Genomic DNA, 13,275 nt, shown 5'->3' on the forward strand with positions numbered 1-13,275 from the left:
TTTTGAGCCCAGTAAAGGAGATACTCAGCTCTTGGAGGCAGCTGTATTATGAGGGCCAATCCTTATAAGCAGGAAATCCTCCATCCACAAGGCCATGGGATGCAGAACCGGCTAGGGAACCCTGCTGACAGCTGCATTTGGGAGATCAGTCTGAGGAGAGAAAGGAAGGTTCATCTTAGCTTGAAGCTGAGCAAAAGAAATGAAAACAGATGTCTGGGAAAGAATAATGGGGGATGGCTGAGATGGGGCCAGGTTTGGTGATACCCTCAGAGTCGCATGTCCCATCTGAAGAAGAGATCTCTAGCCTCTCTGTTAGTTCATGTTAGAGCAGGGGTGAGCAAAATGCGGCCTGTGGACTGAATGCGGCCCGCCAGGCCATTCTATCTGGCCTGCGGGGCAACTAAAATTTAAAAAAATTAATATTTATGTGCCCCTGGCTGCCTGTCAGCAGTGCCCTGAGCTCGCCCTTTGCTTGGCTTGCTGAGGGGACAGGGAGCGCTCTGTCCCTTGTCCCAGCATTGTTCAGCTCCCCCCAGGAGCAGTGCCAGGATGGGGGAGCTCTTTGTCCCTGCAGCACTGGGCTGGGGACAGAGAATTGCTCCATCTCCTTAGCCCTGCTGCTGCCTGCTCAGCCCATGCTTCGGTTGACTCCCGCTCCCCACTCGTGTCCGGGGGGTGTTGGGAGCTGAGCAGCACCAGGCCCAGGGGAAGATGCATGGGGGCAGAGGGTAAGCAGCACCAGGACTGGGGGGAGATGCTTCTGGGGAGAGCCAGGAGCTGAACAGTGCCAGGACCAGGGACAGAGAGCTCCCCCGTCCCCTCAGCAAGCAAAGCGAGGGGAGAGCTCAGGGTGCTGCTATCACTTGGCCACACGGCATCGCTCCAAACCAGTGCTGGTGATCCTGAGCTCCACGCGGCTGGGACCTGTCCCCCACTCTGGAACAGTTCCCTCCTGCTCCCTGGAGCCCAGGCCTGGCTCCCCCTGCCCTCAGCCAGCCTGGGGCTGGCACCAGGGCAGCCTGGAGCTCCCCTTGGCTGCTGCAGGATCAAGGCTGCAGCTTGCTACATCTTCCAGCCATATTTACATCAGAATGGGTGGTGTAGGGCAGGGAGTTGAGCGAGCCTTGGTCCTATTCCCCCGCAGCACACCATCCAGCCAGGGAAATATGGTGCACCAGGTCCCAGGCAGCTGCAGTGCCCTTCTCTCTCATAGCCAGGGGACACCCTCTTGTATCCGAGTCACATTGGGTGCATCTGTGCGAGACGCTTAATGCACAGAAGAGTAATTCTACCACCCATTAGCACAGTGGGCAAAGGCTGCGCTAATGCGCAGTAGATTTAGTCTAATGTGCATTAATGTCGCACAAAAAGCATTCAAGTGCGCTATTGCAAGGTAGCGCCGATTTATGGTTCATTATGTTAGTATCTGTCATTACAGGTACTAAATTTTAATGCGCCGTAATTACGGCACATTAATGAGCGTGTAGACATGGCCAGTGTCCCTCTTCACCAAGCAATACCCTGTCCCTAGGGGAATGAATTGTACTCCTGTGAATTTTCCCCTTAGCTACAGTGACAGCATTCAGGCCAGGAAGTAGGTGTGGGTGATTTTCATTCATGCCTTCAAGCAGGAGCAGCGATTCCAGAAACACTAGGGTGAACATGGTAACAGGTGCATAAAATAATGACCACTTCAGTAAAAGGTCTACTTGATGCTAAAGACCATGACTCAAATTTGCCCTGTAAATGGGGGCTCAAGATCACATTAAAAACCAGACAGGCAAGGAATTAAAAATACAGCCCTGAAAGGTTAACATTTCCGTTTAAGGGTGCTTAAATTCATATGCATATCCTTGATGTCTGCCTGAAGTAGCATAGTTTGATATAGTGGATGTATAAATACTTCCACTTCCACTGAGTGATTCTGCAAATCCTATTTTGATAAGGTCTTAAATCTGTTGAGATCAGAGCATAAAATTCTCTTGTAGCAGCAGTGCTAGGTGACGGCAGCGCTTGCCAATTCCTTATTTTTTTTTCCTCTTCTCCCTCAGAATTGTAAGATGCAGCAGTAAATCTTTGGCAGCGAGCAAATGCACGCTGGTGTTTTTTCTTTTTTTTTTTTTTTTTTTTTTTAAAAGTATGGAATTTCAAATGCAAATTGGGCCAAATACACCATAGGGGTAAATGGATGCAACCGCATTGATGTCAATAGAATTAGATCCTGTTTATTCTGTATCTGGATTTCTGCCTGTTATTGGCTAAATGTTCATTTCCATTTTAATAATTGTTGCAATCTATCTTATCTCTTAGCTTTAAGACCTCGGTATGAATGTTCTGCAGTAACTTGCTCTGAGTAACAATATGTTATGTAGGGCAGAAATAAATCCAATATAAAGTTCTTCCTCATTGTATTGTTTTCTACAGTAGATGATTTATAGGCATTTTACTGCAATGAATCACAAAAGGATTTGCTAATATGACTAACGACATTAAATCTATTTAAGGATATTCACTAAAAGCAACGTGAATCCCCTATGAAGATAGTCATAAAAGTGTACTTCAGTCTGATCAGCATTCATAACCGCTTGCTTTTGACTTGGCATTGTAACTTGGATTCTAATACTGACAAATGTACTTGCGCCAAAAGTTAAACGCAATTTTTTTTTTGGTGTTTTGGACAAAAGCATCTTTTCAGCGAAACGGGAAAGTTAATGAGAGAACTTCTGGATTTATCAAAATATTTTCAATTCAGTTGAAAAGCCAAAAGCTCCAAAAATCAGGTTTTGACGATTGAAAGCCCAAAAGGATCTGGTTTTCAAAACCAAACCAAAACCCCCCCCCTATGTTTTTCAAGAAAAAAAAAAGACATGAAGATATGAAGTACATTTCTCAACTCTTGCTTTCTATTAGTTTCTCTTTTGTGTTGGTTTTAATAGTACTGTACAGCGTGGTTTAACATGCATTGTTTGGTTTAAATAGACTATACAATTTCCTAGAGCATAGTGAGATGAACACGTTACAAGAGTGCTTGATCCTTAAATTGTTACGTGACTGTCGTTGTATTGTTGCTTTAGAAATCTATTCTCTGAAGACTATATCTGAGTGGAAATGCGCTCGGGAAAAATCCCTTAATGATGCAGCAAAATGTCCTCTTCCAATGGAAGTGTTCAAGGTAAGAGATGCGTTTTTTTTTTTTCTTTTTAATTCAAGAGCTTACAATGTACAAGTAAATGGAACGATTTTGCATCATGCATTTACATTGTCTGGGCAATGCTCTGTTATGTCCTGCTCCAGTGGGTCACAAGTGAGATATCTGCCCATAGTCATATGAAGTTTTTGGGAGAGGGTAGAACTGGGTATATCTTGCATTTTTAAAGGCCCTTATAATAAGTCCTCTGTATAAAGCCCCACCTATTTCACCCATGTCCTCAAAAGAAGGCTTCAGTGGGATTTCTGAATGAAGGATTAGTGATACTGGATGAAACTCAAGGTGCAATCCTACTTCTGAGAGTAACCTGTACTAAATTTTGGAAAGAAAACTCCTCTAGTAGATAAAAGTGGGGTAATTTATCTTTCGCTTGGCTTCTCATCCTGTCCTCTGCTAATTACAGCCTGGCTCCTGCCCTGAAGCATAAGGTTTAATATGCCTTCCAAAATTTTTCTTGCCTACAATTATATACATTCTGCATTGTCTTGATTTCCATATTAATGTGTAGTTGATTTTTGACCCGCTTCTTAAATTCTTAGCCACTTCAGGAATTGGTGAATGCCACAGTCTAATTCGATATAGTGTGGCTGAAGTATTTTACTTCGGTTGGGTTTGAATGTCTCACCTTGATCTTTGGTTGCAGGGCTGTTTGTTCTCAGTCATGAGCCATAGACGGGTGCAAGGAAGGGCTGCTGGGGAAATGGAGTCCTAGTCTTGTACGCGGTCCTCTATACCACATATGGTCCTTTCACTACATTGTCTTCTAATGTGGCTGGATGTAATTTGCCTTTTGAAAACAGGTGCTGGCAACTTCTTGGCTAGAATTGAGGGTGTTGAAATCCAACGGATTAGTACTTCAACTAGGCAGAGGCCTAAGAAGAAGTCAGTGCATTGCAGAGTACCTATTTACTCTGTCTAATGTGAAAATATCAGCAGGCATAAGTGGTGTGTAGGTCTTGTGTTGGCTCTTTATACACAGGTGAATTCCAGTGGTCCCTTATTATGATGGCAACTGGCTTCTTATTTCATGTATCCATCATTTCTTTCCACGAAGCAGAAAAAACTTTCCTTACCTTGATGCACAAACTATTGTTAGAACACAGAGGTGGTACTTATATTCCTGCCAGGAGCAGGAGACTGGACTAACTGACCTCCCGAGGTCCCTCCCAGCCCTCTTTTTTTCTTTTATTTCATTTCTTTTCCTGTTCGTGTTCTACATAAAAGAAGACTAGACTATTTCTGACAAAGCTCAACTTACTATTACTGTCACTTGTCAGTATGTAAAGCTTATGCTCAGTTATTTTCATGATGGCATGAAGGTGTTGGGATGCAATGGAGGTAGAGCACTTCCGGTGTCTTGCTATAGCACTGATGGAAAGTTCAAGCCCTGCTCTGGATTCATCTCAAAGGCTGACCCTAGCCAACCCAGCTGTAAATGGGAAGCTTGTTACTTGGGCTTGGGATTCAGAAGCACTTGGATGCAAATGGTAGCTACATCCCACTCTTGTGTGCCAGTCGCTACAAGTAGGACACTAAATTCAGGTCTGCATTTGACTAGAAGGCCTATATAGGGCATCGGGGCTCGATCAATGAATAGATGAGCCGCTACAATGCACATCTGCTAGGAGAAGCGAGCAATGCAAAGCTGAATGAATGCACTGAGATGAGCATTACTGTAGGACCACAGACCAAGGAAGACAGATGGTTCAGGTCAATGCCTTGTAATCTGCACCCCGGATTCTGGCTTTGGGGTGAGGTTGGATGGGGGGTGTTGCACAAGTGGTTCTCCTCTAGGCTCATTTATTTCAACTGCAGTGCAAAGCAGCAGGGCTTTGGTTTGCAAAGGCAACCAGGTTGAGAATCGCTGATCTGGTTGCTAAGCCATATGGCCTGAGAGTGTGTGCGCCTACTAGGCTGTGCTGCACCAACGGGAATTTCCTATTTGAATCTCAACGCACTTTACAGAGGAGGAAACTTTGTGCCTATTTTACGGATGGAGAAACTGAGGCTCAGCTGAAGTGTCTTGTCCAAGGCTGCCATAAGGACTAGCAGCAGAGCCGGAGGAGACCTCTTGTCTCTAGAATTGTATCCCTGCTGCTTCTCGGGTACCAAGAAGCTGCTAAGTGCTACCTTTTCCTGTGCAACATCTTACAGAATTTTTTTGCGGTTACACTAGGCAGGCTTTGTAAAAATGCTGGGGTGGGGGCCAAAAAATGACTTTCCCTGTCATTTTACTGCTACCCATAATACTATATGAGCTGCACCTCCTGAACAGGCTTAGAGAAAAGACATTATAACACCCTTTGTAATATTTTTATTTATCTTTTGTTTCTATTTCACGAACATCATATTGCTCCTTAAAGCAGATGAGATGTCTCCAGGGTGCCTAAGTGAGTTAGGAGCATCAATTTTCCTGAAAAGCTTAGGTTCCTTAGATCTTCACAGCACTCTAAGTGATGTTGTGTAGAAATGACCTGGGTCTAGCCTGAAAGAAGCCAGCGTGGGTCCTGCTAGCAGGGTAGCTTTAGCCTCATGGAGTTTGGCACGGGCAGAAAAACACTCCTGAAACAGAGTCAAGTGGTGAAACCACGCTGAGGTCTGTGGTGCTCCTGCTAGGCTGCTACTGATACCGTAGCCAGTTTGTGTTGTGTTTTCAGTACGCTGCAGTCACTTCTGCAAGTAGGAGACTTAACCTTAGGAACAAGCACTTTTTGGCAAAATTTATGCCCCTCAGTCGCTTAGGCATTTTGCATTTTTTTTTTTTTTTTTTTTTTTAATTCCCATCGCTTATGGAAAGGAGAGAGGGGCTTTTTCAACCTTGTTCTAACATATTGGTAGGCGGTATATTCAGTTGTATTGAGCAGAGGCCCAAAAATATCCTTGGGAGTATGATTTTTTTCTAGGATGCCATTGCACCCCTTTGTAACTAGAAATCACGGGGCATTTCCCGTAGGAATACTTGTTTGTATCTACTGCTAGCTTCAGCCTAAAAATGGCTTGTACGAACCTACCAGGAGAGATGACTTCCGACGGCAGAGAGCCCTTTAATCTGGAGCCCAGGAATAGTGCGAGCCGGCATCTAGAGGCTGACAGTAGTCAAATTCACACTAGAAGCAAGGGTCACTTTTTCACAGCAAGAATGGGGAATTTAGTCTAGGGATATGATGAATTCTCCAGCATGCAAAATCCTTGGGCCATGCCTTTTAACTGGCATGAATTCTCCTAAACCTGTCCTGTTAAACTCAGATTGGACATCCTCCCTGTTTGTGCAGCACCTAGCGCAATGTGCCTTTAATGTACAAGGGCTTTTCTGTTTCTATTTTAGGAGGTAGAGAGATCCTTAAATAAAGTAGACGGGATGTTTCCAGGGTGGCTGAGTAAGGGCACCGTAATCAGCAACAGTAATAATTGATGCTGAGAGTAATGGGATGGATTTTTACTAAAGAATAATTAAAAAGAGAAGATTTTCCCTAGGGCAGTCTCACCCCTTGAAATGAGAGCTGCTCAAAAGCATAAAAAAATTCAGTAGTATTTTGATCTGAAATTTAAAATCTAGATGAAAAACTCTAGGCTAGGAATTTTCCATAGTGATTGGTAGATTTTTTTACATTTGGAGGACATTGTCCTTCAAAACTCTGACACAAAAAGGGCCCAAATGGCACCAGAATTGTTCACAGTTATCTGATCATGTTTTCTGACCAGCTCTTCTTGAGATGCTTAAAGCAGGCTCGACAAAGCTAAGAGGAAGAAACCTGCACAGGATGATCCTGCACTGGAGGGAGTGGACATATAGAAAACTAAAGGAGTTTTTACTCCGCGGCTGCCTGCTCTCGTGCAGGTTCAACTCAGAATCGAGACTGTCCCCAGTCCCTCCAAGTGCTGATTGCTCGGCCTGCGGTTGCAAGGTCTGCTGTGCTCTAATAACCTCCTGGTCCCCGTCCTGCTACAGCCTGCCAGATTATTTATATTCCATCTGTTCCCTTGCATCCACCGCACTTGTCAGCCTCCTGAAGTGATGCTCTGTGCCATCCACGTGGCTGCTTTAGGCTGCACCGAGTTCAACTCTCCCGGCTGAACACCTCCATTCAGCCTGCTGCTGTCCCTTCTCACTAAATCTATTCATCTTTTCTAATATAGAGGGACAGATCGTTGCAAAGTGACTTAAAAGCCTATAGCTGCTCCCCACCACTCTCCCCCATCAGGAGCAAAGATGAACATATCAAGGTGTTGGATGGTGACTCAGGATCTGGGCTGCAGTTCCTACCCCTGCTCCTCCCATGGGCTTTCTGCTGGGTCTTAGACATGCGTCTTAACCTCTCAGTGACTCAGATGGGATACTGGCACTTCCCTCCCTAAATGCATTGCTGTTTGTGAGGGTTTTGGGTCATAGCCGTGTTGGTCTAAGGACATAGGCAGACAAGGTTCCTTGGGGGAATTTGATATATTTTATTTCCATCCAGGAAGAGCACACACCAACTGCTGAAGCTTCCTTAGCCTGACAAAGGGTTTTTGAACCCGAAAGCTTGCTTAATAACTATTCTCCAACCATTTGGGTTGGTCTAATAAAAGATACCAAATTCACCCAAGGAACCTTGTCTTGCTGTTTGTGAGGATCGTAGGTGCTATAGAGAATGAAGCATGTCATTGTCCAGGCACACAAAATGCAGCTGCTTCTGGGGTGGCTGTCGATCTGGAGCAACAGCTGCATATAACTGTTAAGGGTAAGGAATAAAACTCCAGAGGAAACTCCCGTAAAGGGGACCATAACTTCTGACATAAGCAGAGAGGCCAAGTAGATCAGTTAGTTGGAGCATGGGGCTGATGACCTCAAGGCTGCAGGTTTGATCTCCCTATGGGACCCAAGACCTTTCCTGCCCCAGGCAGGGGGTTGGACTGCATACCCTTTTGAGGTCCCTTCCAGCCCTACTTCTCTATTAATTGAAGCGATTCTCCATTTTGAGTGAACATTTGGTCCTACCATCCTCGGTTTTTTAAATCGTACTCATTGCTTCTTTAAATATTAAACACCAAAGGTTGTCAGGCCTTGAGAGGCCAGCCTAGCAATGCGGTCTCTTCAGCTTTCTGACAGCAGAATTAGCGCTGGAGATTTCCTGAGGCCAGTCTTTGACACTGACTTCCCCAGTGTCCTTGGCCATGTCACTAAACTCGTTTCCAAGGAGATTGCCTAACCGTACGCCTCTCGAGCTGTATTCTCCTAGGTGCAGTGGGGGGGGTATGAGATAACGCTGGTGATTTCAGTGCAGTTGCTCTGATTCACAGTAGCATAAATGCAAGCAGAGCCTGACCCTGAGCTGTTTGCACAGGCACTTTTAAGCAAGCTTTTCCAGGAAGCCCCATTCTTACGTCTCTTGCTGTAGTGCATCTCCACTGACTTCATTAGAGTTACTCCTCATTTACTTCTTTATAAGCAAAGAGCAAATCAGCCCCAACAGGTAGCTGGGAATGCCCAGAACCCCTTGAAAGTCTGGCCGTTAATTCAGGATTTGGGTGGCCCTGCTTTGAATTGTCACGTTAGAAAATATGAAGCTGAGCCCTTGTGCACCTCAACTGTCCTGCCTGTGAAATGGGGATAAACCATATAATAATGGCTGTCGAAGGCCTGGTGTGGTTGGATTGGGATTGGCTGGAGACTCCTATCGTTTTGCTGGAGGACGGTAATGCGGGAGGGGAGTCTGCGTGCATTTAACTCTTTCTCTGCTGCTTACGTTTTGAGATGAATCGAAGCATCTGGCGGGCTGTGTGTGTAGGAAGGAGTTTTTGCTCCTCAGCAGTTTCGCCATCTGTAACAGTTTGAAGGATAGAGAAAAGGTGCTTTGGATTTTCCATTTAGGGTGACTACGCTGCAATTCTTGTTTCTATGGTAACTGTTTAACAGACGAGTCCTAAAATGCACACGGCTATCTTCAGCCCTTGAGTGCAGGCATAGGGCTACCCCAGATTTCAGGGGAGGCGTTGGAGGGCAGCGTTTGGCCCAGTCGGCTTCACGGTTACTTCGGCTATGGGATCTTGCATGACTTCTCCCCCTCGGTGGGGGCTGTCGCATCGCAGACCGCTAGCTTGATGCCGCTCCAGTTCCTCGGGAAATTCTGCCTCGGTGCAGGGTGCGTCTGCAGGGAGATCTCTCCGGGGTTAGAAAAGGAAGCTGATGAATTGCAAAACGAGCCCGACTCACGTGCAAATAATGCAGGGTGCAGCATTCGGAAGGGCTGTTTTTTCTTAATGAACCATTAAAACTAGATGCCTATGGAGGCAGCTTAGAAATGGTTGTAATTGATATTAATATGATTATTATTGTCTTATTCCCGACTGCCTATTGGGATGAGAGGTGTGATTACAGCGAGACTGTTGGAAGCATCTCATCCCCCTGGGATGCTGGGGAAAACATTGGGAGGGAGCTTATTATTAGACAGTAAAAACAGAAGCTACCTTCTTCATTGAGACATGCCAGGATCTGATTCTTCCGCTGCTCTAAAACAAGAGAGCTTTTTAAAAATCAGTAGCATTTCATTCCCTATCAGCTGGCCTATGGGGCTTGTCACATGGCAGAAATTTAGCAGGAGGGGAGTGGTGGCTGCTTCTCTACTGCCAAATTCCCAGACTCGTGGGGAGACCCGCAGGCTAGATGACATGGCCCTGTGCTTAGGATCACTGATCTGTGGTTTGGCTGCTGTGCAAGGTCACTCTGCAGCCAGATCCAGCCCATGGGATTTGGCCGGCATGTGGCCAGTTCCAGTGCACAGGATCAGGCCATGTGTGGGATTGGGCTGGAGCATATTCAGATCCGGTGTGTGCAATTGTGTCGTGCATGGGGTCAGGCCCATGCACAGGATAGGGCCATATGCAGAGTTGGGCTGGCAGGCGGCTGGATCTGGCACATGGGATTAGGCTAGTTGCAAGGTTGGGCCAGCACAAAGCTGGTTGAGCATCGAGTCCTGGGTCTGAATAGCCCGCACGCTCGCTACCAGAGCACATGTCTAGTGGGTCGGAGAAGCTGGGGTGAATCCAGAGTTTCATCCATTGACCCATTCGGGAGCCCCTGGAACTGGATTGTGCTCAGCAGCAGAGTGGCCGTGAAGGAAGTTTTTGCATATGCAAAATGGGTGCACTGGCCCGTCATGATGAGTCGCTCCTGAAAACGTTATGCAACACCCCATTTTCAGAGGGGGCTCAGTAGTCTAAATCCCGTTGCTTGGGTCTGTCTATGCACCAGGGTAACGTGGAGATGTCCAGCCTGGCTTGGGTATGAGAAACAGCACTGAATTTAGCACAGCCTATTTTAGATTGCAGCTGTGCCGTGCAAATCAGGCTGCACTGAGCTTCATGCTGCAATGGCCACGAGTATTACACTACAGCAATGCGGTAGTTTACACAATGCAGTACGTGTAATATAGTAAATACTACCAGTCTTGATACCACTGCTGTCTGCAGTGTAGACATAGTGAGCAAGCATTACATTCCTGAGTGCCTTAGAGCCACATTTACAGAGATATTTAGGTGTCTACAGACCCTGATAGCTGCTCTGAGAATTCATGTATGTCTCTTCAAGACCAGGTATCTGTTATAAAGTTACTTATGGTTATAGGCATCAGTGTTCAAGGATGCATGTAGCGTCATCCAGTGCCATGTTCCTAAGTTATTTTGGCGCTGAATACCTGTGCCAGTCACTCATTCTGGGTGGGAGTTAGGAGGCGTTTGTAAGGAAGTGAGATGCCTCCCTTCTGTAAGCATGTGAATGCTTCATGAAATGGTGCCCCTAAGTCCTATAGGCTGCTGAGTCCCGTAGGCACTTTTAAAACTCAGTATCTAATTGGATGCCCAGATGTGTCTGAATTAGACTCTGTTCTGTTCCCAGCTCTGTCACTGGCACGATGCTTGCTAGCGTATGACTTCAAGCTAGTCGTGTCCCCCATCCCAGGATCACATCCTGCAGGTGGAATAGGGGTTATACTGCGTGTGGAGTTTGTTAACTAATAGTTGCTAAGTGCTCCGAGGTCCCGGGGTGTTCATCCCATTGTAAGTTAGAGCAGGGCACTACAGTGTCAATGATTTTGAAGTGCATCTCTCTACCACCGTCTTGCCAGTGACCCAAAGGGTCAGAGTCTCAGCAGGTTGGAGAATTTGCAAATGGGTTTGCTGCGTGCGCACGGAAACACAGTGGGAGCGTGGCTTCGTTTAATTGCTTCTCAAGAGTCTTAGGGAGACTCATCACAGCTCTGGCTCTTGCTGATGCAGTTCAGGCTGCAAGCGGCAGACTTTGCTGGAGCTGAGGGTTGTGTTATTTTCCATTCAAAACTCACGAACGCCGGCAGCGGCCGTAATCACTCATGCTGGAGATCGTGACCCTTTGAACGAGCTTCTGCTGCGCTTGTACCATATTAATTCCTCGTACTCTGGCTGCTTAATCTAATTCTAGCATTGCCGTGAGGACCTGCACAGTGCCGCAACAAGCTGTCAGTCCCACTCAGCGCCTGAATGGGTCCTCGGTGGTTAAGGCAGGGGGGTTATTTCTGTTCTAAACTCTTGTCTTCAGGGCATATAACTTGGGGAACAAAATCCTTCTCTAGTGCAAACCAGCCTGGATTTAGAGTCCTCCGAGCTGCATGTGAGCAGCGCGAGGAGAAAGGTCCAACTGGCCGTCACCATGTGGGGAAGAAAATGTTGGATGCTGCCAAAGATATTGCCCCCCCCCGCACCTTCTTTGTAGGCCAAGTTCTGCTCGCTGCACTCGTCCCATGTAGTACCTGGTGGAGACACAAGTCCCCTCCTCCGTGTGTGGCTGGCACGTCCCTTCATTCATTGGCTATGTATATAAAGCTGTAAAACACCGTGATCTCTTAATAAAGGGTCAGATTCTGGCACCCTTGCTGGCACTAGGATCGCTTATCTGCTGCCTGTTGTCATGAGGAGTATCAGGGGCCTTGGACCGTGTGAAATTCGTTGGAGCCCTTTATCCAGTATGTCCCGCTGCGGGTAAGGGGGCAGTGGTGGAGCAGAAGGAGCTGGAAGTATGTCTGTACCCCGCTCACCAGCCAGAATAGGTACACAGAAAGAAGGAGCTACTCCACAGGGGGCGCGTCTACGGGAGACACTTAATGCGCATTAGCCTAATAACACTGTGCAGTAGCAGGCTGGGCAAAACCTGTGCTAATCGCTACTGCACAGTAGCATTAGGCTACTATGCAATAAGCATCACAAAGACGCTGTTAGCCAGTGGTACTGCGCAGTAACGATAATTACTGCGTGTTTTGTAAGCAAGTACTAAACTAAATGCACAGTAACTATTGCACATTAATGCATGTGTAGACATGCCCAGGGTGAAATAATTTTACTCAAGAGATGGGGGAACAGGGATGGGATTGTGAATTGGCATGGGCTCTCTGATCTGCTTCTGGGGCTGATTTATGCACCAGCCCTGACTGGGGACAGACAGTAGGGACTTGTCGATGCCACATCCCCTACTGAGCCCAGAAGTTTGGTGAAGAAATACTCCCAACCCATTCATCCCCACGTTGCGTGGGTGAAACCCCAGCAGCAAGGAGGTGTAGCTACCTTAAAAGAGCTACTAGCATGTGCACACAGGCATGCCCAAGGTGGAGTCTGGTGCTGTCTAAAGCAGCTGATCTCCAAAATTTGGCCTGCCCAGGGTGGGAGAGAGGGAGTGGGACATGCTTCTCAGCGTAGAGGTGGTGGAAGGTCTGCTCCATTTCATGGGACACCCAAAACACTCGTTATAATTGTTGCATGTTTTTCTGCAAGTTGGAAGCATTGGTACAGGCTCCTTAATGGGGGCTTAAACAGACAGTAGAGGCATGGAAGTGCTTGGCCTTCCTTAGGAAAGGAAATAAACTCAGAGAGAAGACTCAGCACACAGCTGGATGGAAAGCCGTTTTTCCCCCCATTTTTAACAGAGTATTTCTCATAGCACTGTGCATAAAGGAATTAGAGAGCAGTTCATTATACAGTGTATCAATTTGAGTCTAATACTAATTAAAAGCTTTCCTTTCACTTCAGTGAAACCTATTCTTAGAAATTATGTAAATTAATTG

General features: G+C 46.5%; 1 protein-coding gene across 1 annotated transcript in view; it reads left to right on the plus strand.

Annotated features, from left to right (window-relative positions):
* The window catches only part of SFMBT2 (Scm like with four mbt domains 2), a 161,715-nt gene that overhangs the window by 77,567 nt on the left and 70,873 nt on the right, over nt 1-13,275 (plus strand). Inside the window, exon 7 of the mRNA XM_006016323.3 lies at nt 3,075-3,172. Coding sequence (XP_006016385.1) covers nt 3,075-3,172 — 98 coding nt within the window. The remainder of the gene's footprint in view (nt 1-3,074; nt 3,173-13,275) is intronic.

The sequence above is a fragment of the Alligator sinensis genome, unplaced genomic scaffold (genome assembly GCF_000455745.1).
Source record: "Alligator sinensis unplaced genomic scaffold, ASM45574v1 scaffold268_1, whole genome shotgun sequence".
Lineage (NCBI taxonomy): Eukaryota > Metazoa > Chordata > Crocodylia > Alligatoridae > Alligator > Alligator sinensis.